Consider the following 27,346-nt stretch of genomic DNA (forward strand, 5'->3'; position numbering starts at 1 on the left):
CTGTGTGGCAAGCTCATTCTGTAATCACACACAATGTCAGACCTTAGAGGAACTTCTCCCTTTTCCACTCTCTCACCTCCTCCCTGATTTTTTAAGATCGCTCTCAAATCTCACATCATTTTACAACTGGGAACAAACTGTGAAATTATAATACAAACCGCATCCATCACTGGATGTTGACAATAATATCATTTACTATTGAAACAGAATGGAAACATTTTCTTTGGAAATAAGACTACAGGAGATTTTTTTACCCATCAAAGTAAATTTCACATTTTTAGGAATTCTAATCCTAGAGTCCAGCTTGGCATCCTTTGCACAGCAGTAATGCCAGTGAAATCTCTGGATGCTTTACAAAGAATAATAAAATCACATTCTATGACCGTGTGCTGTAACAATGTTACACCACTTCACAAATGGCATCCATATCTTTACAGTGATGAGGTTTTTTATTCACAAGCTGGAATATCATTCCACATTCCCAAAGTCCATTTCATCCTAATGCAGGAGTGGCTAATTCACAAACTTCAGATTTGCAGGTTGACTCTCAAAGGAACCTTAGTTGCTGCTACTTAACAATACAGCAACAACAGAAAGCTAAAATGCTCAGATTTAATAATTGGTGTGTGTAGGTGTGCCTTGTAATGCTTCGGCTAGGATTACACAGAATACTCTATGAAATAAATCTGTATTTGTGAGGTCACAGAGTGTGGCTGATCTTGCACTTGTTTACAGCAGCCTCAAAGCCAGTACACAGCACTTTCCTTGCTTGGTTTTTAAGTAGAAAAGCACAAAGTCATGGTACTGGTCACACAGCAAAGTTACAAACAGAAGCAACTGCATGCAGGATCAGAAACTAATCCATGACAGTTCTCCCAGAACCAATACTGTAACTGCTCTAAGCACACTGTTCAAACACCAACCTGGCATTTCCAGAACTGCAGGTCTAAAAATGCATTCTTAGGCACAGAATCCATCTCATCAGGAATAAAATCCTGGTGTACGTTTGACAAAAAAAAACTGTGTGAAGAAACCAATAGTTTCTTTTCTAATATTGATATCATACAGGAAAATCTGAAATCTTTTGCCATAGCAATTCGCTTCTAAATACATTGAACTGTGGATTTATCACTTATAAAGCTGCACCTCACAAAGGAATTTACATCCTTCTAACAGCACTAGCGAGCCACCACTAGTGATTTTGATCTCAGAGCAAATTCCAGACTAAAAACCAGGCTCAGCTTACACTAGAGGGGGTTCACAGCCCTGGAGGCCCCAGCAAGCACTGAGCTTTGCAAAGCACATTGTCAGAGCTCTCTGGTACACAGCTGCTGCATCACTGGCTACAGGCACAGAGGGCACAAACTCCTGAGCATGGCAAGGGAGGCCAGGTGAGAGCTGACCCTGCACCTTCCCCAGCTGCCAGGGAAAGGCTCCAGGCCAGGGAAAGGCAGCCTGAGCAGGGGCTGGGGGCTCTGAACCAGGGAAAGGCAGCCTGAGCAGGGGCTGGGGGCTCTGAACCAGGGAAAGGCAGCCTGAGCAGGGGCTGGGGGCTCTGAACCAGGGCAAGGCAGCGCGGGCAGGGCACCTTCCCCAGCTGCCAGGGAAAGGCTCCAGGCCAGGGAAAGGCAGCCTGAGCAGGGGCTGGGGGCTCTGAACCAGGGAAAGGCAGCCTGAGCAGGGCTGGGGGCTCTGAACTCCCCACGACCTTGCAGGGCACAGCCAGACACACAAACACAGGGATCACTTCTCACATCACCAGACTGCACATCTCACTGGGGGAAAACACCCCCACACAGCCACTCCAGCCAGCAGCTGAGGAGCCTGACTGATTTTTCAGTCCTACTGAGAAGGTCCAGTACAAAAAAAAAAAACCAACAAAAAAACCCCCAAAACCAAACCAAAACCAACCAACCAACCAACCAACCACAAAAAATCATAACTTTTTAAACTCTTTTCCAAGACAGAATAATCAAATTATACAGCTAATCTGTATTTAAGGAGCAACTTCTTTCACCAGCAGAGCATGGAATAGTACTCTGCTATTATCCTGTGCAATTATTTTCTTACCACTCTAAGAAATCCCTAAGTGATCTCCCATGGCCAGAATTAACTACTGACATTTTCATGACTCTCAAAACAAAACTGTTTGGCAATTAAGAGACATTATCTTAAAATGTGCATATGGAAATCACACAGTGGCCATTTCTTTCTGAGTACATTCATGAGCTTCCCAGTTGACTCTCCTCAAAACTATTTCTTTTTAAAGTTGCACAGCACAAGATGGACCATTAGGATTTTCAGGAATTTTTATATTTCCCACTAAATAAAAATCAGATTTAAAAAAACAACACCAAAATTACCTAAAAATTTGCCACAGCTCATCTTGGATGCAACTCCAACTGCTTGAGACAAAACACAGCAGGTGTGTTAATTTTGCCACATTGCTTGTTTTAGTTACAGTTGCCTGTATGTTACCTAAGAAAGCTGGTTCTAGTAACTTCAAGGCAGATCACCAAAAACAACAATTTCAAATTATCAAATTCATAAAGTCACTTTTGCATTTTTTTCAAATTCTATTTCAGCAATCTGAGAGTAAAATTTCCCCTCTTGACACCTGTCCCTTGGCTCCTCCCCTCTGCCTGACATGCACTGGTTTTCCTGTTAAACTAATTTTGAATCCCTTTAAAACTTAAATAAAAGGGCAAGGGGCAAAATCCTCAAGATTAACCGAGTTTGTCCCTCTGCCTTAAGGTGTATCCTGAAATGGCTACAGAATGGGGCAAAAAATTTATTTCTGAGCACATTTCCCTCCCCCCAGCAGCATTACTGAAGGAGTTCCACGTGCTGGATTTGCAGCACTCTGCCTTATGCACTGCAGGCTCTCTCCCCAGGGCTTCCAGAGAATCCACTGCAGTGAAATACCATGGTAGTTTAAAGAGAATATGAATGTGCACAGTCCCCATCAACCTGTTTTGTTGGGATCAACCAGTGTTTTGATTATTACTTAGAATAAGATGAAAAGATTGAGTGATGCTTTAGAGCTCATTTAAAGCTTTCTCTTTACCTGTGCTTCTTCCATCCATTAAACTGGTTCACCCTAAAAATCAATAATTTCTTACTAAAAACACTTAATTTTTGGGGGGGGACAACCCAAATAGGAAATAATAGGGGTTTTTTTAAATGTAGCTGTATTTTTTCTACAAAAAACAACACAAACTGTAAAAAAACTCACAAAGGCTTTACCATAAATCTGATGGCACACATAATCCTGTTTTAACCTTCAAAATACTGCTGGAGTCTTGGATAAAATGTATCACTACACACACAGTTGAAAAAGTCATTAAATAGAACAGACAAGCTGCCTAACAATATAATCAAGTGAGCAATGAGGATGTCCTTCTCTTCATTTCCATATCACTCACCTCAGATTTACTGATCACCCAAGAAGGTGCATTTTTTGTCAAATTTGAAAATCCACACCAACCACAGAACTCTGCAGATGGGCTTTTCATCCTCTCAGAACACAACACCAGAGAACAGCTGTTTTCATTAAATCAACTGCTGTAGTTACTTTCAGAAGTAAATTTACCCAGACAACTTATGATCAACTTGCAGTAGATGTGCAAGAGCAACCAAAGCAAGGATAGGACAATAAGCAGAGTATTTCAAAACATCCTGAGATTTTTTTCCTTATTTAAAAAAATGTGTGGAAATCACAGGAAGAGAAGAAAAAGGTAAAACAAACAAAAATACTCCACACCACACCCTGTGTTTATTATCAGCATTTCAACAGAAGTCTTAGGCAGTCAGCATTCTCCATGAATCAAACCAGAAATTTAAAGAACACTAAAGCTAAAACCTTAAAACAATCTCAGTTCAAGTTTACACAAACTGATTAAACATTTCAAGTTGTTATCAGAACATTGTATTAATACTGGGGTTTTCCCCAACAGAAAAAAAATGTTCTTCATTCCTTACCTCATCATCTTTATACCAGGACAAGCTCTCTGCAGTCAGGACAAACCAGTATTCCTTGGATCCTCCTTTCATGATGCCAATGTTGTTGATGGTGAGCCAGCCTTTCCGGATGACCTACGCAAGGTGCAGTCAGGTACAAGTTTAGTTCATTACTTACTTGACAGAGTTCTGCTGCTGCATTCTTTCTTTTAAATCAAGATTTGCTAAATGAAACACAAACAGGTGCATTTTTTCAGTCTCTGGGAAATTCAAGAGTTTTTGCAGCATTCCAAAAAAAACCAATAGTAATGAAGTGAGTATTACATTTTCAGTCTGAAGGTTGGAGAAAGAGAGAAGCCAAACTATGAGAATGTTGTACTTACAGCAAGTGTGAGTGTGACAAGGATCAGGTAAGCTTGAAGATATTTATTTGCTGTATATGAACTCATTCTGAAAGCCTACAGAATTAATCTCTGACTACACCGTTCTGGTCTAATTGTTAAAGTCATCTCTAAAGGTGGATACCAGGAAAAGCACCTAAATTCTGGTAAAGTGAGTAGCTTCTGACACAAACTGAGGATTTTCAGAAGTGGTTGTATGGAGTGACAAAGGGGAGAGGTCTTCTAAATTTAAGTTAAATTTAAGGCAAGAAGCTGTAAGGAGAGGCATGTGAGAGCCATTTTCTTCTCATAGGATAGAAGAGAAAATAAAAGAAGGGGAAAAACCTTAAGCAGCAATAAAAATCAGGGGGTAAAAAAGGTAAAGCAAAACTTTATAACATAGATACAAGCCAAAGATGAAAGAACAGATGTGAACATACCTATAAATACTAAGATCAGGAGGCTACAGCATGCACAGAGAAAGGGGGACAGCAGAAACCAAAGTGAAATGAGACAACTCCCCAGCAGAACAGTATAACCATGAAAACTCATTTACAGTTGAGATGGAAACTTTCAATTTTATTGGAACAGCCACTGCTTTCCAATATAAATGAGAAAACAAACATTCCTTCCTATCATGCTCTGAAACAAGACCACAGAACTCTCCTAATCACAGATGCAAGGAACCTCAGCTCTTCTCTTTCTCCCCACAGCAACACCCTTCACTTGCCAATGGAATACTGAGACAAAAAAGTGCTCAGAGAAGCCCTTCAGAACCTCTCAACAATCTCCCCAGGCACTGACTTGTGTGATCAAACATGAGTTTCCCCTCGTATTTAAAGAAATCTATGAGACCAACATTCCTCTCACAGGGCTTCACAAGACCTGTAACTCCAATACCAACAACTCACCAAAGAAGAACATGGCTCACCATCTATTCTTTGCCATCTATAGAAGTTTCAGAATCAGAATTCACTCCTATTTAGCCTGGATGTTCATGCAAGCTCCTAAAAAAAACCCGCTTTGGTTTTGCACAGGGTAAGGGACTGAATTCTATTTGATAACTAAACCAAAGAAGTTGCACCTGAAAAGCAGGAAATGGTATGGAAATGCACATAATCCAAGAGTATCAGTTTCATTTTAAGGAAGATAAATGTGTTTTCCTATTTACTACCAACGAGGCCAGCATTGTAAGAAATGTCCTGAAGATCCAAAAACAGGCTGCAAGTTTTCAGCCTGTAAGAAAATCTCTAAGAGAGATTGATTTTGTTCTGAAGCCACAGTAAGGGATGAGAGAGCAGGACATGATTACTGTAAAGAGTCTCAAGGGTATGGCACAAGCAGGTTGGATGGAATAACCTGTTCCACAAAGGTTTCTACAAAAGTGGGTCAGGACTTTTAATATTTGTGGGGTTTGAGGGGGAAACTTAAGTGGAGAGGGGCATCAGTGAGTGCAAACACACATGGAATGCTTGCCTAAGTGCAAGGGAAACATTGATAAGAACTTGATTACCCATCAAATCCTCATTTTATTTGCAATGTTTATCAAATTAAGTTTTTAACAGGAAACAAGTAACATGTATACACAGGCAGTGTACTGGCCTTCAGGCAGCTGCCACAGGACAAGTTGTGGAACCCAACTAATTCTATTTTTTCTTTCTGCACCGAACTATAAAAAATTAAAGAAAAAAAATAGGGAAAATCAACAAAATTAAGGTTCTGATTTCACTTGAACTGAGTTCTGCAGCAAGGTGAGCTATATTTGTGCAGCAGACTAAATCCTTCACAGCACATGTGCACATGTTCCCATGCTATAAAGAGCCTGGGAGAGAAGATGCTGTTGAACCACATTGTCTGCAATTGCAAATGTTTGCTCCATGTAAAGCTCATATCTACACACAGGAAGCCCAGGCAGCCTGGCCAGCATCTGGTTTGGAGAAAAATATTTTGGAGAAATATTTCAGGGAAGGTAAAAGATTTGAACACAGATGTCAGTGAAGATAAAGAGGTGGCTTCTAGAAGCTAACCAGGCAGGAACACCTAAGCAGCAGGTTCAAGAACCTTACAGGTGATGAGCACTTCAAAGGGAAGAGAAGGAGCACTCTCTGCTTATTCCATCCTCTCCCTCACCATTACCACAGGCTCTGTACAGCTTCATAGGAGTCCCATTTTCTCAATTCCACAAGAAGGCATTTGTGGTAGAGGTCTCAGAACAGATCAAGCCAACATGTTAAAAATTAAGCTATACAAACCACTTAAGAAGCACTGAAGGTTTCAATACTTCTAAGGTAGGAATTGAGTTATGGTCCAGTCCAACACATCTCCTCACAAATGTGCAACCATCATGGGGTGTGGACAGAAACAAGCTGACTTGCTAGGACAATCTCTGGTCACTGGTTCATAAAGGAAGGAATTTGCCAGTAGTTTCCTCAAAAATCCTGTGTGCTGAAGATTAGATCCAGCTGTCGTTCCCCCACAACTCTGCAGAAGAGCAGGACATCAACCTACAGCAATATTTGGGTGTGTGCTTTTCATGTGAAATTTCTAGACCTGCTTATCTATACCTCTCTGGGGAAACAGAGTTTTGTGTTCCCTAAAATATCCTGGACTCTACAATAGGTCACAACAATCTAAAATACTAGGAAGCTGTTCCAGGGGCCACCAAGAGGGAGAAGATGAGCTTAGTGTGCTAAGCCTCATGTCCTTTTCATTGAATTTTCCCATTCCCCAGGCACATTCTGTTAACTCCAAAAAGCTACTCTTACAGAAGACTCAGCATCAGTGTTGGATGTAAAGGAGAGGGAGATGTTGGATCAAGGTGTAATGCAAGAAAAAGTGAGATAACGAACCATAGTTTCACTTTCCAGAGAAGCTGAATGACACCTTAGACTCTGGCTAAATTCTCAAAAAACAAAAAAAACCAAACCCTCAAGCCATATTTTAGAAGTGTTCTTCCACAGGCAATAATATGGTAAGATTTTCAAAGACACTTTTGAAGTTCAAAAAACTAGGAAGGAGAGTTATTATTTTGAAGTTTTTTTAATTGTTCTGTTAGCTATGTTTTATAGCACTTCAGCTTGAAAAATGAAAGCACTGTGTTTCATTATAGCTCTTTTTCTCATTGGGTTGTATCTGAGAGATCCACTTCACTCTTTTCTATCCTATTTCTAAATGTCATTCTGTGCAGAGCGGATGTTAGTGACATAAGTTATGAACCTCAGGAAGGTGAAAAACACGGGCACAGCCAGAAGCTACTGGAGACAATATTCTGAGAGGCAGCTGGACTCCATGCACAGGATGAACAAGAGATGACACAGTTCCTTCCTTCAGGATCCTGATACCTAATCTGGGTGACTGAAAAATGAAACTCAGAGCCCCTGAATGCACACGAACAAGCCAGAAGGAAATCACTCTCATAGTTCAGCTACACAAAACCCAAATCATATTTGTTGTTCTTACCCTCCACCACTTCGTAGATAAACAGGAAAGCAGGATTTGACACAATAAGCACATTTTATGTGTTGCTGCATGACTTTAATTGCATTAAATCAAATAAGGCAATTGTAAAAGAAATATATTGAAAGAAATGGGACACTTTCCAATTCTCTAAAGAAGTATTTGAAGGATGACTTCACTATAGGTGAGATATATGAAATTGGGCAGAGAGAAACACAAGAGTGAGAATCATGAGACTGGACACTCCCACAAGAACACAAGCAGCAGTAATTGCTAATGTAACACCATTAAAGTTGTGTTGTGTAACTCCACTGAAATAATTGTGAGCACAGAACACAACTCCCAGCACCACTCCATCTTCCAACCACTGTCATTACAACATGTGCTACTGAACAGTAAGCACATTGAGAGAATAAAAACTACAAAAACTACTCAGGGAGGCATCCTTAGAAGCTGTTGGTTCTTTGGATTCAGTCATGAAGATCCTCACACTACAGAAGCTGGAACATATTAAGAGGGGAAACCTGCTACAGTATTTCACTGTCATCTGCCAAATGTCCCAGCATAAACTGCTCAGACCTGCTCTGATACGGAACACAACCAAGATCTTGTGACATTGCTTCCCTACAAATCACTGCACAATATATTACATAACTTCAAACTTGTGACAGAGGCTGAAGTCCTAAAAACATGTCTGCTTTAAAGAAAAATTTAGTCTTTACTGGAGCAAAGCTGTCAGGGGTAAAAAAACTGAAATATACTTCCAAATATAGTTAAACAAAGATTGAGGTAAGTCAAACATGAAGGGATATTAACCTAAAAAATAAATAAAGGCCATTTAGAACAGCAATACTCCTCTAGACTTGATAAAGTGAAAACTACAAACCAACAGGTTTCATGCTGCTGAATTTTTAAATGTTTTTGAATGTGTTAGCTCATGGGCACCACCTCTTTCATAGAAATACTGACATTTCTTAACAGAACAGCTTTGCCATGATTTTTCATAACCACCTCACTGACTATGGCACAAGTCTCCATTTCCATCTGGTTGATTAAAAAAATTCTACAAGCATTTATTTCCTGGGTCATGCAAGATAATAGGATTTAAGTATATCTGAAGAAAAGAAACAGCAAAGTATGCTACAAAGCAGGATTAAAAGAAAAGAAAAAAAAAAGGGGGTTACAAGGGGAAAAGTTACTTATTAGGACTATAGCTCAAGCTAGCTGATAGGGTCTGAATGCTACTTGTGTCCAGAAGAAATTAATCAGAAAATTAATCAGATTGTTGGTGTAACACTGAAGAGAGGCAGGTCAAACAAACCCCTCAGACCTAAACCTCCACATCACATGGACAGTGCCTTGAAACCCAGAGTTCACATGAAGCCCCTTCTCCAGTTACAGGGCTACCTCAAGCACAGCAGCAGAATTTGCCACAGAAGGACAGAATCTCATATAAATTATATATAATCCTCTATAATTTCAGTGTCTTGCATTCCCAAACACACCAATTGGGCTCATATAGCAATGACACCTTCATCTTTAAAGTTTTATCATGAAGGGAGCTTAAAACATTGAATTTTAGTCACCAGAACGAATCTGAGCACACAGCACACACAATTAAGAGTGGGTCAGCTTTCAGGAGCCAAGCCTTGCTGGTGTGCTGTGTAAAACCAAGCATTGCACAGAGTACTCCAAGCAAATGAGAAGACAGACTAACCTGTGGCTTAAAAAGAAACTTTGTGGAGTCAGGTCAAAACCTCAGGCGGTAGCAAAGAAAAGACAAACAAAAAAAAGGCCAAAGATTAAGTGTGAGAGGATAAATTAGTAGTAGAGGAAAAAGGAGAAAAACATGCTAAGAGGAATTTGCATTTGGAATATTGTCCAAAAATAAGGTGTTGCTGTGCTCATCTTATTTCCAAGATACACAGAAATAGTTAATAGTTATCTGCATCATTCCAGCCCAAGGCAAGCTACTAAAAAAGAACAGCAAATTACTGCAAATGAGCATCCCACTATTTTGGGAAAATTCAGTGACCTTGATCTCCCCAAGGGGTGCAATTCAACTGCTGCTAAAGTCAGTGATGCCTTTTGCCATAACTGAACATAAATTTACTTTAAAACAACAACTAATAGAATTTGATGATGGCAACAAACTGAAAAAATGTACATTTTTATCACAGATATTGTCAAAGAATACACACAACACAAATTTATTTCTCACACCTTACCATCACTGAACCAATAGTAACTTGTTATAAAATTAACTGCAGTTTAGACAATTAATTCTAATTAGTAATATTAAAGACATTCACATATTTATTTACTCATGAAGTGGAAGGGTTAGAAAAGAGTCTGTCCGTGATATATTGATCCTCCTGGTGCTATAAAGAGAATGTTAAAAAGGTTTTAAATATTTTCATTCATAAAACTCATTTTTCTATCCAAAGTAATTCCTTGACATAAACAAACCACCAAGAACAGTACCTGTATCCATAAACAGCATGTTCATTTACACCAGAGCTAATGTTTCCTTTGGGTTACCAGAAACTTATTTGCCCACCTTACAAAGAGAGGTTTACTATGAATTGAGGCACTCACATCAGATAAAAACTGCTTTCCAGTTATATAATAAAATAAACACCAATTAGTCATTTTAGTTTGAGAAACTTGTTAAAATACAAAAATATTAATTTGATGCAAAGTCTTCTACAACATTTTAAGTTATACTAGCTCAGACTGGTAACAGCAGGTTAGTAGCAGTTAAGTGATGAACTGCAATTACACTTTGTTGAGGTAGAGTTACAGACAAGACAGCTTAACATTAAATAGTTCAGCAGCAAGTATTTGACAAACCAATGAGTTAGAGACAAATTTTGCCCTCTGAGAAGCTAAATGAAAAAGCAACAATAAAGCTTACAGAACTTAGCTCGTACAATTTGCCTTGAAGGCGGTAGATTGGTTCCCTGAAATAGCAAATTGCAAAAATGAAGTTTTATTTCAGAAACATTCTCTCATTCTTTTCAACTCCAAACAATCAACTTACAAACATCTGTTTATTATCTCTACAATAAAAGGTTCAGCAAAGTCCTTAATACAACAAGTAACCAAGTTTCAACATTGAATTTAAAATGCCAAGCTTTTTCTTCACTTCTTTAGAGAGAAAACATTCACTCAATTAAAAAATCATTCATTTTATTTGTGTATTTTTGAAGAGCCAGATAATTGGTTGCTTTTCCTTTTATGGGACACTCCAAAGTGATGACAGTCCTTGTGTTTGACACATGTTCCAGCACAGCTAGATAAGAAGGAAATCTCTCCTCAGAGGGGAGAGGCTGCTCTTTGAAGCCATTGCAGTGTTTAGACCTTTCAGGGTTTTTTTTTTCATTTTAATCCAAACCATATATTATATCAAAAATGCCACTCATGCTGGTCAGGCTGTGGGGAACCATCGCATCCAAGAAGTTGCTGGATTATTTTAAGAAATATCCTGAAAATAACTAGCAATTTCTTGGTGAGAGGAAGAGATGGAATTTCTAGCTCCAAAAAGATGACTAGAACTCTTGCCAAGAACTCTTGTCTACAACAGCAGCAGAATAGGAGACTTTCTGAAATTTCAGGTTCATCGCTTGGATCTAAACTTAGCTGTCACATTTGAAAACTTTGATCAGGTGGTGAAACCTCCTGAGCATTGTTTGACCAAATTGCATGTGAAAACATCAGGAAAATATTCAATACTGGTAATTAAACAAAATTTCATTGTCTTATTTTTACTACTATTTTTTATTTCATTCTCAAGTATGTACTAGTTCCATAACAATTTTTTTTCAGTTTAAGACTTTGCAAAAACCTCAAAGTGAGCAGAAACTCTCCAAATGGTAGCATTTTGCTTATTTTCATCTCATATTAAGAAGAGGACTGATCCTGCCAAGTACTGAGAACCCCTGACCCACACAAAAGCAGAGAGGGAAGGCAGGCTCAGGAGCACCAAGCACCTTGCAGAATCAATCCCATATTCTTACATGACAAAAAGAAACAAACTATTTCATTAATGAATCTCAGTGTAGACACTAATTAATCTGAGAGCATCAACCACTTATTCTTTGTTTCTTTTGAGAAAGGCCCATGGTACATAGGCAGCTGAAAGGTTTCAGAAGAGGTAAAGGCAAATCCACATTTGCTTGCTGACTTGCCCTTCACTGCAGTTCAGCTGTGAACACATCAGGAGTAGCAAAACACACAAAGCACACGCAGGCAAGTACTCACCAGCATTTGGGATTCTGAAATTCACAAGTTTGCAGTTAATGACAAAACACCGATGTGTAACATGAGGATTCAAGGCACTGAACAGCATGGGAGGGAAGACACTCACCAGCAGTGCAAGCAGCAGCAGAAATGCTAAACAGCAAATGATGATAACAATGGAAGTCAGGTGGCTTTGAAAAGTTCAGCAAAACAAGGCAATGAGGACACATTTATGTATGTTTGAAGCAAACAAAGGTAAATGATAGACTTAAAACAGAAAATGCAGCCAAGAAAACCAAACAGCTTGGATTAACTTGCACATGCCATTATCCATTCTCTGTTAGGTGCCTACCTGATTTCCCACTGCACTTTTGTTAACCTGACTGCTTCTTTGTTGGGCACTAAGGGAAGCAGAGGAAAAGAGTTATGCTGAGGAAACTTGAACTAAGCCAGTTCCTGAGCAATCATTTTAGCAGTAATAGTTACTTTTGATCCTAGCAGAGAAAGCTAGATTAACACAGCAAAAGAAACACAGGAAAATCGTTGCATATATGTGCATATTTCAACTGTATTTCTACCTGATGATATTTCCTGCTAAGGACAGAAGGGACATGCACAGCAGTCAGCTCCTACCAATCATCCCCTTTGCAACAACATCCTTCTTGCATTGGTAAAGGTTACTAAAAGCACAGAGAAATTATGGCTCATGTGGGTAACTTTGGAAACATTAGCCTCTATAAATATTCAGAAGAGACAAAAAGCAAGCCATTTCTGTTATTTAGAGCAGTACAACAAAATCCTCCCCTGCTGGAGGCTCCTTAATAGCTTTGTCTTGACAGTTTGTTTTGGATATTATTCTAATATTTATTGAGGGCGTAAATATAACCAATGGATGAAGCCTTCATAAAGCTGGTTCAAAGTTGAAATCTTGTAAGAATAGAGCACATTTAAAACTAAACCATATTTAAAATATTTTGCTCAATTCTTTAACTTTGGTAATCCCAGTTCCTGAAACAAAACACACTCCTGTCTCAAAACCAAACAAGTTGCCATTCATTCTAAAAGCATTTGCATTATGTGGCAGCTTGTGTTAGGCCACAAAATTAAAATATTGCTGCAAAGAAGGAGAAAAGCGTTCCAAGAGCAGGCTTTGGCTACTCAGCCACCAGCCCTTCACTGGTGACAGGAAGTTTTGTTTGGATTAGATTATACCATTTCACCAGGCACTGATTCACTGAGGACAGAAGCATCCACATGCCAGCAGCTCCAAAGGCTGCTCTGACAGAGAAAGGCAGAGGTGTGCTTGCATCAGAGTCTGTGGCCAATCCTGCTGTTTGGTGCACACCTGCTGCTCCAAGAATTGATGAAGCACCCAACTCAACCCTAGTCCAAATTCTGATCCTGTCCTTTGGACCACACCATCAAACCAGCAGTCCACATGCTGTCTGGGAGATCCACGAGGATATTGATTCTTTGTGCCTACTCACTGTGTTTAGCTTGACAATCCTGATCCTTTTGACCAAACAACACTGCATGTCCTTGGTGCAACTTCTAAGTTTTATTTTTTTCTTAATTTTATCATCTTAGAAAAGTTAATTATACCATTAACATCATATTAAGAAACCCATGCCTTTTAGAAATAGCCCAGCAATTGGTCCTTTATTTAATGTTCTAAACACAAATTACCCTTTCATGCAGATTGAAGCATGTAGCTGTTCTTGAGTTATACCAGCTGGAAACAAACTCAAGCCCAGAATTTTGCCATTTGTTCTGCCAAACAAGACAAACATTAATATTCTAAGATTTTGCCATTTTATAACTATGTAAATTTGTTCTATACACTGTCCTTGTTAAATCCCTCTCAAGACAATTCCATTGCACTGTACCTGCCTCAGGTCCTGCAGTGCTGCAGAGTAGTTTGTAATATCTTGTGCTCTCATTCTTATGGTTCACAGGACTTACACTGTTACTGCAGCTGCATGAGACAAAGGGCTAGAAGGCTCAGCAGGGGAAAGGAAACACCAGGGAATCTGGGGAATCTGTAGTCCAGGATGTTTGGATACTGCAGAAGCCCCTGTGCTGCACAACTTGTTTCATTTTCCAGCTCTAACATAACTGCTGTAACAATTATACACTTATAGTTTCAAATTAGTATTTTCCTCCATTTGTCTCATTAGTGAATATATTTTAAATTCTTCTTTGCTATCCAATTTTTCTCTTTTAATTGAGCAGAAGTCAACAAGGCTACTTTCCTTCCCATCTGTTCCAACCTAGAGAAACCCTTGCTTAAACTTACCAGTGAACTTAAGCCAAGAGTCACTTGTCATCTGCTTATGCCCCATACACAGCACTTGGGGATTTCCAGATCTCAGCTGGCAAAAGAGGAAGCAGCTTTCCCAAGAAATTGAACTTGGGAATTGTAAAGACACAGCAGCAAGGACCATGGAGGCTGCAGGAGCAACACCCATGAGGGGAATTTTTCCAGGGGAGAAACATAATGCAATAGGTACAGATACACCTGGAACTCCAGAATCCAGTACTATAAAATATGGAAAGTTTCAACTTGACACAAGGAAAAGTCTTTTCATAGTGAGGTGAGACAAGCATTGGAACAAGCTAGCATAGAAAGGCTGGAGAATCTCCAATTTTGGGAATCCTCCAGATCTGATTGGACAAAACCCTGAGAAGCCTGGTCTGAACTCAGCAGGACCCTCCTCTGAGCGGGAGGTGGGACTATGTGACTTCCCAAGGTCACAACACACACCATGAATATACATGGAGTGTTTTTAGCAGCCTTTTTCCTGTCAGAAAAGGATGAAGAGTAGTAAATAGCAGGCAGGTTTTTATCTTGACCTCTAGAAGGCCAGCCACCATTCCTACAACATCCTGTTATTTGTCAAGAGAACTGATAACAATATCTAGGACCCACAAACAATTCTAGAGAAAGTTGCTCAAACCAAACACAAACAGTGCCTGCCTTTGCTTTCTCCCCTCTCAGCTCACTGAGCTCCATGTTTTAAACCTTCAAGGCACACTGCCAAAGATGTGCACCTTCCTTCACAGAGCTAACTAGAATTGGCCACAGTCAAATACTACTGTGGTGCCCAAATTTGTTGCCAGCATCTCACACAGCCCAAACCTGTTGTGAGTCCAATCACTATTATGGCAAATACAGCATGAATGTGTCTGAAGGAACATTAATTTTTCAAAGAGTGAAGACATCTTCTATGTTTTTACTAGTGTCAAAATGTTGGTATGAAGTCCCTGAGGCATAAATTGCTGGAAACTAAGGGAGAACATTCTGGAAAATATTCTCACAGCCTTTTCAATTAAGCGAGGAGAACGTCAAACCAGGCCCTGCAGGGCATTCTGCTACTATTATTCTCTGCAGCCAAACAGCAGGCACACTTAGAATTCAGTGACATCCATTATTCTGAGCAAAACTGTTTCACACAGAATCACAGCTCCCAAAGTATGCATTAATAACAATGTGGAAAGACCACCAATATCCATTTCTGTGTCCTGAAATGCGTGTGACTCCAGACTAAGACACAAGCTCCAGCTTCAGTGAAACCAGGCTTGTGAACTGGGTGAAGACTCCCCTGCAACTGGGACAGACTTCAACATTGTGGCTATTGAGAATGAGCATGGTCTTGCATGTATGGGACTCTGCAGCCTGGATCCTCACTGTCATACTTCAGGAATTGTGTTCTGAGCATAATAAAAAATGCCAAGCAAATAAACAAAAAAGCCTGGCAGAGTCTTTATAACAAATTTTCCATGTACTTACTTTGCAAAGCCAATGAAGTCTTCATGGTTGGTGTTGATATAAGAAACCTGGATATCAATGAGCAGCAGCATCTGTTATGGGAGACAGGAGAGCAAAACAGGATGGGTAAGGTGGAAGAGAGAGATTGAAGAAAAGGAAGGAAGAAAAAAACCAGAACTCTTGAGTCTCTGCATTACTGAATATTGTTTTCATAATTGTTCCAGCCAAAAGCAATATTTTCTAAATTCCACTGCTTCTGTTTCTGTGCTTATTTAATAAGTTAGACTACAGAAGTTCTATTCCTTCTTCCTACTTTTTCTCCTAACAGACCACATTTTTCACCTTCTTGGCCCTTGTCCATTCCATTAAGATCAATCATACACAGGCAGGGAGAACACATAGATTCCAGCTCTGCATTTTGCAAGTTAAGCAAATTCTGCCTATCTGGAGCATTCCAGCCAAGCCAGCAAGGAACCTAAACCTTAAACCTAAAATCCATATACTTCCACTTTATGTACCACACAAAGCAGTGATAAATAATCCAGTCCTGGCCTAGAAAATGTCCAGTCCAGCCATTCTATGTGCATATCTGGATTGAGAGATGGGCTATCAACAAAATAACAAAATGATTTGTGTATTTATCACTTGTCAGTCTTTCAGCAGCCCACAGAGAATTTCATTCGACCTTGACAATCTAACTCAGCAAAGAACTTGCTAAGATATCTGCAAAAAATTCCCTTCCACCCTCCAAGAGGATCTGGAATATGAAGGAGACTGCATTTCACCCCTGTCTTTTCAGACTTCCATTTACCAGAGGGAGCAAGGAAGGAACCTATTGTTACCAAATGGTGGCATTTCATCTCTTCAACCTTATTTCTGCACAGTTCCTCAAATACAGCATCACTCCCAAATTCGTCACAATTTCCAGAAGATATTAGAGGCCTCATTTAGACTCAATCCCCACTATGTTTGTGCTCCATCTCTTACCTCTAAAGGATAGCTGCTAACATCATAAATAATGATGTGAATGTGACAATAACCTATTTGGTCAATTTTTGGCATTTACAGAAAGCCCATATTTTGTTGCTTGTTCTGATAAATAGTCAGGTATGTGCATACAATGAAGAACAGGAAAATAAAACTCTATTTTAAACAACTTGTATTTTCTCCAAAATTTCGAGATAACAGTGTTCTGACTAGAACTCCCTGCAAGTACAAGCCCAGCTAATAATTTTTTGTTGAATTATTCTATGACTACATTTGCAGCACAGATTAAAGCAGCAGGATGTGCTGCACAGCTCCCTAACTTGCACAGGGACAGGCCTAGAGAGCCAGGAGTCCAGAACAGCTTAGGAGTTCTGCTGAGCTCTTCTTCCCCAAAGATTTCTATTGTCACACTCTGCACTCTCCAGACAATAATTCCAAATCCTTTCCATGTCATCTTAGATTTGCAGTTTCCTGGATTTGGAATGTTTGGCTAAGTGATGAATGCTTTAACCAAATTTCTCTGAATTTTAATTTGGTTTTTAGCTTTTTTTGAACTTGAAGGAAAGCTTCTCACTCCCTCTTGGGTCCCAGTACAATTGTTTGTGAGCCTCACTGTAATTAAGCTGAGGGGTGGGTGCATGGGATGGGTATGTTAAAAACACCTGGAAACAAAGCAGAAATAAGCTATTCCTGTGTGCATTTGTTTAATCAATACTGATTTCCCACAAACAGCTCTAGTGGCCCAGCCAACAAGTTGGCACACTGGCACAGGAACAAGCCAACACTACTTAACCTTTCTGTAACAATTCTGGTGCTTGTTAAAGCTCAGTGGTAAAGAAGCAACTTTTCTTCCTCTCTAAAATGTGCAGCCTATTTGAAAAAAAATTAAATCTTTCACTGTCCTACTGCACTTTGGATGTAAGAGCTCTTCTCCCTCACACACTTCCCCAAACTGTCACATCTCCTATTTATTCTCACCTGGTCCTTGGTCTTCTCTTCTCTTTCACGAATGTAGCCAGCAACAATTCTTTCTGTTTCCTCACACAACCTTGGATATGTTGCCAACTGAAACAGAAAATTAATAGAAATTTACACCTGCAGACGGGCTTCAGTGGAATACAAACAGGGGAGCCTCCAGCCTTCCTCTCTGGAAGAAAGCAAATATTATAAATGCTTGGGACTCAAAGTTAAGCACATTGCAAAGCAAGCATTACTTGCTGTTGTTCAGGGACAGGAGAGACCTAAACATTTGGACTGTTGTTGTTCTTCTCCTCCAGGGAACACTGAGGAAAATACACTTTGGACATATGAAAAACAGTCTATCTGGGGTGAGGTTTCTCTCTCTTCTACTGGGCCTAATTCCAGAGTGGTGCTCTAAATGAGTTCCAAATTTCTTGTTTTTAAAGGCTCCACCTTGTGGCAACATCTTTACATAACAATACTGAAAAAAGCAAGATACAGTTGTACAGTTAATTTAAGTGACAAGTCTTACAGACTTTGACAAAGTGAAAAAAAACCCTGGAAACTCTGCTGAAAACATACCAGAGAATCTGCTTCTCTATGTTCTTTGTCTTTCGGGTTTTAAGAAATATCTCCTTTGATATAAAAAATTGGGGTTTTTTTCAGAAAAAAATGCAAGAGGATGTTTCTCAACAACCTCATCATAGCTGTGCTCACATCCCAGAATCACTGCTATTATGGGGTACCCTGCACTGGGATGATGGGACAGGCAGATGGACAAGTGAGACTGCAAAAGCAGCCAGTCAGCTAAGAAGTGAAAACACGGTTTTAAGGAGGAAACTGAGGGCATCTCTTGACTCAAAAACACCTCTCACCATAAGAATGAAAACAAAAGGAATCAAAAAATGAACTTTTCCATGATTACATTATTCTGAGCACTTTGCAGAAGTTGTAATTAATTACCTGAGGAAGTCCTACTCTGTCTGACAAGTGACTGAATCAGAAATCTCTTATAACACCATAAAATGCAAGACAGCCTTTATATTATATACTATACCGTTGCATTTTACTTACATTACCAGCTCTATGTGCAAGCTACCTTTTTAGTGCACTTCTTGACAGTGTTGATTAACTCTTGCATCACCAGATCCACACTTTTCAAGCAAGGTCCTTTCAGCTTAACGATCTGTTTTTTAACAATGGCTTCAAACGCCATATCTGGAGTGAACAAACCTGTTCTGTGGACATAAAAGAATATGTAAGACAGTAATAAAAACATCAGGCAAGGAAGATTTTTTTTTACTAAATTGCTCAAATCTTCACTTTCAGAGCTGAGTAATAATCCCTACACAAACAGACTTCCACAGAATTAAATTTGCTTCTTTCTCAAAGGAAGTATCATTCTAAGTAAGAATATACTCAGAATATAAGAATATAAGTAGAAACATGCTTGAAAGATGAAACTCCTTCAAGAGGACTGCAAGAACTCTTAGGAGTACTGCTATAATGCAGTAAAGCCTCAGCAGCAGTGCATCAAACCTTAGGGATGAGTGGCAGCTGCAAGCACCCCATGCACAATCCCTTGCACAGCAAATCCATAAGAATCCTATGGCTTCACTTTTCCCTCACACCAGAAAATGAGGTTTTGTTACTCAGAGTCCAACGTGGAGAATTTCACAGTTGGTCACTACAGAGTAAACGAAACTATAAACAGCTACTCCAGAGAACCAGTCCTAAACAAATGGGCCTTGCTTCTCTTTTAAACACTCTTTTCCAAGGTCTACCTTGCCAGATAAATGATATAAAAAACCAAACTATAAAAGCACATCCAAAACTATCAGTTCACTATGATAAATCAAGACCTCCCCAGCAATCAGGCAAGCAAAGTTCAAATCCTGCATCACGGCTACCAGGGTCAACCATCTGAGAATTTACCAATCAAGTAACACAAGAAACATTTCCCAAAACTCTGAGAACAACAAAGCTTGGAAGCAATGCTTTGGGAAGATATTGCACCTGTACCATGTGCCCAGGCAGGAAAACATGGGAGCACTTGCCTGATCCCATGTATGTTCTTGATGGCATAACTTATCTCTCTCCTCAGCTCCTTCTCATTGAATTCCATCTAGAGGAACAGCAGCACACAACAGCACATCAGGGGAAGGTTTCAACAAAACAAAAAATATCCCCTCTCCCTCCATAACCATAGGACAAGCAAGTTCAGCTGTTAAAATAGTAATTTCTAATTACACCAAACAATGCATAAGTATTTTGAAATGTTTTAGAACTAAGGCAACAGGCAGCAGTAAATATTGTTGAAAATCACATATTCTTCCATTCCAGATATATCAACAGCTGGAATGATTTTGAAGAGTTGACAGAGTAAGCCAGAAACAGGATTTGGAAGACTCCACTTTTTTTTTTTTTAAAAGCTGGTTTCTTAAAGTGGTGCAACTTCCGTGATTATGATCTGTTTATCCTCCCCTTCCCATTCTACAGTTTTCAACTAATTTTAAGAGAGGAGTTGTCCCAGTTATGAAGCTTTTCTTCAAGTTTCTTGGAAGGCAGCTGGCTGGAAGAGAAGTCAGTGTTGTCACAAATGAAAGGGTCATTACCTAGGTCAAACCATCATAGAATGATTTAGGTTGGAAGGGACCTAAAGGGCTATTTTCCATAACTCTCATTTTAATAGATATCAGCTACTTGAACACAAGTCAAATTTACCAACTGTAACTGCTTGCCTGCCCCATTTAACCAAAGAAAGATGCCATCTGTGATAAAACAATAGGAGAGCACAGAAAATAGTATGAAATTGATTATAATTATATTCTCTTTCTTGTATTTTAGAATTTTTAGCATGTCTCAGTGTCCAATCCTAGAAATTAAGCCAAATGTCTCAATTATAACTTCACGTAATTTCTTCCACAGTTAAAAGCATATTCTTTCAAACAGATCTTTGCTTGGCTACACTACTATCAGTATGAACATAAGGAAACACAAATAAAATAAAGCACATCAGCAAGATGGATAAATACCTTCACAAGTTCAAAGGGAAAGCGTTCATGGAAAATACGATTGATTTTGGCACCTCCTGAAAGTTCCAGCGTATCAACTTGATCTCCTGATCCTTCAATTCTTTTTTCAAAGTCCACTGAAAACTGCTGTACCATCCTAAATGGCAAAGGAGGGGAGGAAAGGAAAAAAGAACAAACAAAACCTGGAACAATTTAAGCATATTAACTACCAACTCTTATTTCAGTACTGCCTATTCAAACATATTTAAGCAATTGCCAAAAGTATCTGTACAACTGATTGAGCCAAGTTGCCAATCCATAGAATCCCTACCTCCCCACATCCCCCTGCATTCATGCTGTCTTGCAGTACAGTCTAATAGCATGATGTGAATCCAGTGCTGCAAAATTCAGAAGAGACTGGGAAGGAACTTCTTTTCCCCATGCCCAAAAGGCAAGCCCAAGAACCAGTACTAACATGGTGATGTGTCAGTACCACAAGCTCCAGCTTACTTGGCTCTGCTTTGACTTCTGCAGCAGCATCCAGAAAAACCTACAGGAGAGTTCTACCAGTCATGGAAAAGTCAAAGATGATGTCCCTCTGTTTTTGCAACCAAAACATCTGCAGTAAAGTACCAAGGACCTGTCTACTCTTTTGGACACAGATGTTACAAAAATAAGGAGTAAATCAGAGTCTTCATCTGGCTCAAGAAAGCCTCTCTAGTTCAGCTGATTACTTTCCCCTCTGAACTGCAAAGTTTTAATTAGAAAAAGAATCCAGCCCCAAAGTTACACATAAGCACAATCCAGTGCTCTCACCATCTATCCCAGAGACATTAGAATGCTGAAAAGCTCAGGAATCAGTCAAAGCAGTAATGTGACAACAGGCACATAAGAGAGAAGAGCTAGGTACATTTTACACCTTTCCTTCTTCCTTCACAGGCTTCCTCTCTAAGAGGTAAATTTTATTTGCATATAAACACAGGGGGCTACAACTGAAGAAAAAAAAAATGGGAGACCCAAAAGGGCAGCTCTTCCAGGTGAAAAGATAGGCAGTACTGAGTATGCAGCACCCCTGGAAACAGGCCAAGGAAGGAAGGAAGCAGATGCAGCAAAGCAGCAGCTGCTAACTGGTGTTCAATCCACAACATCAGCATTGTCCTTTCTCCCTGGTGCTAAATCCACAATCAAGACAGGGCTGGGATTCCACCTGCACTTGATTCCAAGTCAGATGAACAGAGATCTCTGTTCCATGGCTGGTATCAAAGTCTCATCAGACAGACTTATCTTGTGGATGAGACCCAAACCAGACAGTGACTTCAGCAGTGAAAAATCAGCTCAGAACTGATGATGATAATCCCCAAGAATTTGCCTTGCTGTTTTCTGAAAGCACAACAAACTTTTACTGGCAACTCCTGTAGCAAAGATCTCTGGGTCTTGGGTGCACAAAACATGAAGGACGACCATCTTTGATTAATTTTTATCTTGTCATCTCTAGGTTCTTTTGGACAGACAAGTTTTTATACTAGAAAAAGAAGCATTCTTTATTCTTCTTCCCACCTCCTCATCTTACAGACTTCCAACACAATGTCTCTTCCCTGCTTGAGGTCATCTTTTTGGCAGACAGAAGAATATGTCTACACAATCAGAAGCAGTTTTTTACCTTTTTATCATCTCTGCTTCCCATCTTCATGCTTTTTCCTTGTTCTGCTTTCTCCCTTTTCTAGGATTACTAAAATTAATTTAGGGAAAATTCGGTTGAAATTGTAAAATAAATAAAGTATTCTGGAGCATCAAACACAGAAATCTTCGGAGCTTGTGTAAAGAATCCTTAACAATATCCTAATGTTTAAATTTAAACCAATCAGAAAGAAGGGGCAAAAAGGCAAAACAAACCCATTTGAAGTGAAAAAGCAGACAAAAGACACTCACTGCAACAGGGCTTTTGTTTTTCTGGTGGGATCTTCCGGTCTGAAGTTTTTGTACACCTCTACTTCATGTTCTATAGAAAGCAGCTGGCTCTGGAGTTTGCTTCTGAAAGCTGGCAGGGTATCCCGGATATGATTGGTAAGTTGCTAAAAAGCAAATAAAAGTCTTTTTATACTGTCAAAAAGATGAAAGCAAGAGCACAATCATTTCCTTCTGACTGCCAACCATATCAGCCATGACCTGTGCTAGTTTAGCAGTGCTGCTCCTTTTGATCTCTGATGCAATGGAGACTTTTAAAGAACAATTCAATATTCCTGGTGCACACAAAATTCCTTCATCCTCTCACTCACTGAGCCCTGTTACTACACACCTGTTTAGTTACACCTGAAAAAGTTACACACATTACATGGGTAATTTAAAATTACTTCTCATCTCTCTGTGCTGATCCCACACTCCCATTTTGCTGCTTTTCTTAAGGGTGTTTCACAATTCCCTACATATTTATTCAGCACAACAACTGCTACAGCCACAAGGAAAAGTGGGAAAGAAAGATATTCTGAGCACCCACAGCATGTTTTTACATATATATATATACATGTGTGTGTGTGTTTTAATATGTTAGGACAGCACTGTCTATGACTCACCTGTATCATAAATGTCTCAGGTATTGTACACATTCCTTAATTAAAAGCAAACTGGACTTCTTCCACTATGCCCCAAACCTCCTCCCAACCCCAACCAGACAAGCTATACATTTAAACTGTCATACACCAAAAGATATAAACTCAAGTTTCAAGTCGCTGAGCAGACTGACAAGCGCAAAATCAAAAGCTGGAGTTTCCCTGGAGCACCACCTTGTGGATACAAAGAAACTGAAATACTACCTGAAACACAAAAGTTCCCCAATATCTTGAGGACAGAACTTATGTAGATCTTCCCATATATAACATTCTACACACAGTAAAAGCAACAGATGATCAACAGTTCTTACTGAAGTAGGTTAATATTGAAAACAGCTCTCAAAAAAGTTAATAGCATAGAAAGAGTCAGGACAGACAAGACAATTGAAAGGTATATGTGCAGCTTGTGTTTCAGTCTCAAAACTAAGACACATGGATTAAACTTTCAAGATGTAAAACAAGACAAAACATTCTAAACGCAGAAAAAAATTCAGGGTACAAAGAATTTCTTGCATCAAGATGAAGACTTTGGCTCTGAAGCACAAATAAATGGCATTAGCAGTATTTTTGAGCAAGCCCAGAGCATTTCATAGCCTGGTTTTGCAGTTACAGCTGCAAAGTCACTGTAGCAAAAAATTAAGCAGAGCAGCCATTTAGTTTTCTACTTTAACCAGGAGCATTCCAGCTGTTTCCAGCTGCTGTCCAAAATGGACAAAGCCAGGCTGACCTGGTCTTTGTCTATTCCAGAGGAAAAGCTACAATTTGACAGTGAGCTGCAAAACACAGTATGAAGTTTGACTTGTAGGAATACCAAAAACACTGGGCAACTGACAAGTTAAATGTAACAATTGAGGAATAGGATGGTATACTTCCAGGGAGGGAAGCAAATCTTGGTTTTAATGTTCATGTTCAGTATTCTAAAGAACAGGGGAGTGCAGAACTGCCAGTAAGAGTCAGAAACTACAACTCACAGCATGCTTTTGTATCTACATGCAATATACAGCTTTGTTTTTACCTTGTGCAAATTAAAAAACACTGAAAGCAGGAAAGGATGAGTGAGGTTCAGAGACCAACTCCATTTTAACACAGTTTTTATATTGGCCCTATCATTACAGAGTTGCCTTTCACCACAAAGGTTTCAGGTCTTACCTGGTTTAGAACTTTCTGGAGATAAGGTGTTCCCATCCGATCTGCCATGTGCCTGTAGGATGGGTGGGAAAGAAAGAATTTCCTTTCTGCTAGAAGAGCTGCTTTTATGTCCTTCTTCCCATCAATGTCCTTCTGGCTTCTGTTTACAACACCAATATAACCTAAAACAAGAGAAAACCAATGGGTAAATCAATGCAGCTATTGCCTGAACCACTGAATTCATCTTAAATAGAACCAGACTGTCTCAGCTCAAACAAAACTTTCCAATTCAGGCATTTCAGATCATGTTTACAAGTAGAATAGTAATCTTAACAGTGCCTAAATTGTTCATTCTGTTTACATATAGCAAATAGACTTCCTTTTAAATCACCAATTCAAATAGAGAAATATCTGAAACTCTGGTGAAAACCAAAGAAACCACTTCAAAAATAAGCAAACAAAAATCCAAAATAAAATTGAAAAACACATAGAGGTCTATGCAGATAAATGATATGACATTAACAAAACACAAAACAATTTCTTCTCATTTGCTGGACCAACTTGCTCCACAGGAGAAGACAGTAAATTGTCAATAAATTATAATTAGAATCAAAATTCTTGATATTATTAACAGAATGAGCAAATGTGGTAGTAGCTGCTAGAACATTGAAAACTTCTGGCAAGGATCAAAACTGGTTTACAGTGAGATTATCAAAGCTCTCGTGCTTGCTTCTGTCATATACAAAGAAAAAAACCATTTTTTTTGTTACAAAGAACCTGGCAGAAAAGAAAAATATTGGCTAATGAGATGTGCTGGTATTACGCTGGATATTCCAGAGGAAGCAAGGATTTTCAAGGTCCAGAAAGGACATTTTTAGCACAGTCACCTTTATGTTTGCTGAATAGATAACTGCAAAAGCAAGGAACACATCAAGTCCAGCATAACCTTTGATTCATCTCCAGGACTCCCAAACACCTTCCTTATCCAAAGCACTTTCTGGACTGCAAAGAGTAAAGGCAACTGAACATTCTCACCTCTGCGAAGAGGGAGGAGTTTGTTTTCTAGAACTTCTCTTGCATCTGTTCCTTCATCCATCAGATCCAATTTTGTGATCACACCGATGGTTCTGAGGCCTGACCAGAGTGGAAGCAGGAGGAAGAAGTTATTGAAGAATCATTTAGAGTCAGAAGAACAATTACACCTCACAATTATGTTAGAACATATCTGTGCCCTTCTCAAAGCTATCACACAACAACAGCTCCAACTCAAGTTATGATATGTCTGGAAAAGTAAGGAACATAATTGCTTGTGCTGAAATGTGTTCCTCAAAACTCCTTAACAAGGCTCAGCACCCCTACAATATGACTGTATACAATTTATGATGTAAGTATCCAGAAATCCCATCAGCACCATCCCCTATTTTTCCCATTACTACAAAAATTCATAGAAAACCACTGCTGCACTTGCTTATAAGAGATAGTGACAACATCTTTAAAATTCATTTACAGCAACATTACCCAAACAATACTGAGCTAACAAACAGTAACATTGTGATGCTGAAGATCGTGTGAGAATGTAACTAGACATCTATATTACATATTATAAATTATGGAATTTCCCACAAGAATTGGTCAGTTATTTTCAATTATGTTATTACAGTTGAGAACAAAAAGTGGTAACACTCAATCCTGCTTACCCTGAGGGTCCACTTCCTTTGCCAGCTTCAGGGCATCTGAGTTGGCAAGGTCAGTGTTAGCTGGAGTCACAGCCAGGATCAGGCAGTTCTCTCTGGAGATGAACTGCATTATCATGTCTCTGATCTGCTGCTCAATGTCTGGAGGCTGATCCCCCACTGGCACTTTAGTGATTCCCGGCAAGTCAATAAGGGTCAGGCTTAAGACTACATGGACAAAATGGATCATAAAACTGGTTAGAGCACCACACATGACAAAAGGTCAACACAGCTATGGCTGCACACAACTTTTGGTCACATAAAACCCCACAGAACTACCTGCACAGGCAGATTAAGAGGTCAACAGTTGTCAACAGTTCAAACAAAAGGCCTGACAATCTGCAAAGACTTGTTCCCCCATTGGTCTTACCTCTCTGGATTTATTAGTACTATTTAATATTAATATTTAATATTTGAAATATTGCAACTGGTATAAAATGATACTTATATAACATATCTTTGAGGGCTCTAAGACAAATTAACATGGCTTTCTGAGCTTTGTCCAACAACAGGAGCATAGACAACAGATCACTCTCATTGCATCCTCCAAATAAACCAAAACAATTGTTTGGATTATTTATTAAAATATAGTGTGTCTCTGACCACATTTTCAATCATGTTTCTAATTGAGAAATTCCCAAAAAACAATCAATAGTTAGCCTAACTTATATAGCAAAACTGTTGTTAAGGGGCTTGGGGATATATTGCTGGTTTGGGAGGTTTATTGTTGTTTTTTTTTTTAAATCTGTAACATCTTCAGAAAAATCAGAAAGATTAAAATATTAATCTATTAAGAAAACCAGGTTTGCTTTGGTATGATTTCCCTAATAAGGGCCACAGTGACAACTAGAGGCATCCTGGCTTGGAGTAAGCATCCTGCTACTGGGGTAACAGGGCATCCTTTAGATAAATGAGAAAAATGCAACTCCTAGGAAGGAAATACCAGAAGTATAGTTGGAGTCTGGTTAATATAGACAACCATGGCTGAACTAAAAGATTGATCCTAACAAAACAAAGCAAGAGCAATAGGTAGGAAATTTTCACTTTCTCCTGGAGTCAGCATGTTCAACAAACAAGCTTTGAGGCAGGGGATTTAGTTGAGCTTCTCTGC

The 27,346-nt window shown here is 39.2% G+C and overlaps 1 protein-coding gene across 1 annotated transcript in view; it reads right to left on the reverse strand.

Moving 5' to 3' along the window:
• Positions 1-27,346, reverse strand: part of DNM3 (dynamin 3) — a 155,096-nt gene that overhangs the window by 118,209 nt on the left and 9,541 nt on the right. The window contains exons 3-14 of the mRNA XM_014309328.2: positions 26,200-26,403; positions 25,538-25,636; positions 24,524-24,684; positions 22,698-22,840; positions 20,790-20,925; positions 19,812-19,879; positions 18,854-18,992; positions 17,773-17,859; positions 15,829-15,899; positions 12,391-12,439; positions 9,514-9,519; positions 3,982-4,095 (exon numbers count right to left, since the gene is read on the reverse strand). Coding sequence (XP_014164803.1) covers positions 3,982-4,095; positions 9,514-9,519; positions 12,391-12,439; positions 15,829-15,899; positions 17,773-17,859; positions 18,854-18,992; positions 19,812-19,879; positions 20,790-20,925; positions 22,698-22,840; positions 24,524-24,684; positions 25,538-25,636; positions 26,200-26,403 — 1,277 coding nt within the window. The remainder of the gene's footprint in view (positions 1-3,981; positions 4,096-9,513; positions 9,520-12,390; positions 12,440-15,828; positions 15,900-17,772; positions 17,860-18,853; positions 18,993-19,811; positions 19,880-20,789; positions 20,926-22,697; positions 22,841-24,523; positions 24,685-25,537; positions 25,637-26,199; positions 26,404-27,346) is intronic.

The sequence above is a fragment of the Geospiza fortis genome, unplaced genomic scaffold (genome assembly GCF_000277835.1).
Source record: "Geospiza fortis unplaced genomic scaffold, GeoFor_1.0 scaffold5, whole genome shotgun sequence".
In the NCBI taxonomy this organism is placed as follows: domain Eukaryota; kingdom Metazoa; phylum Chordata; class Aves; order Passeriformes; family Thraupidae; genus Geospiza; species Geospiza fortis.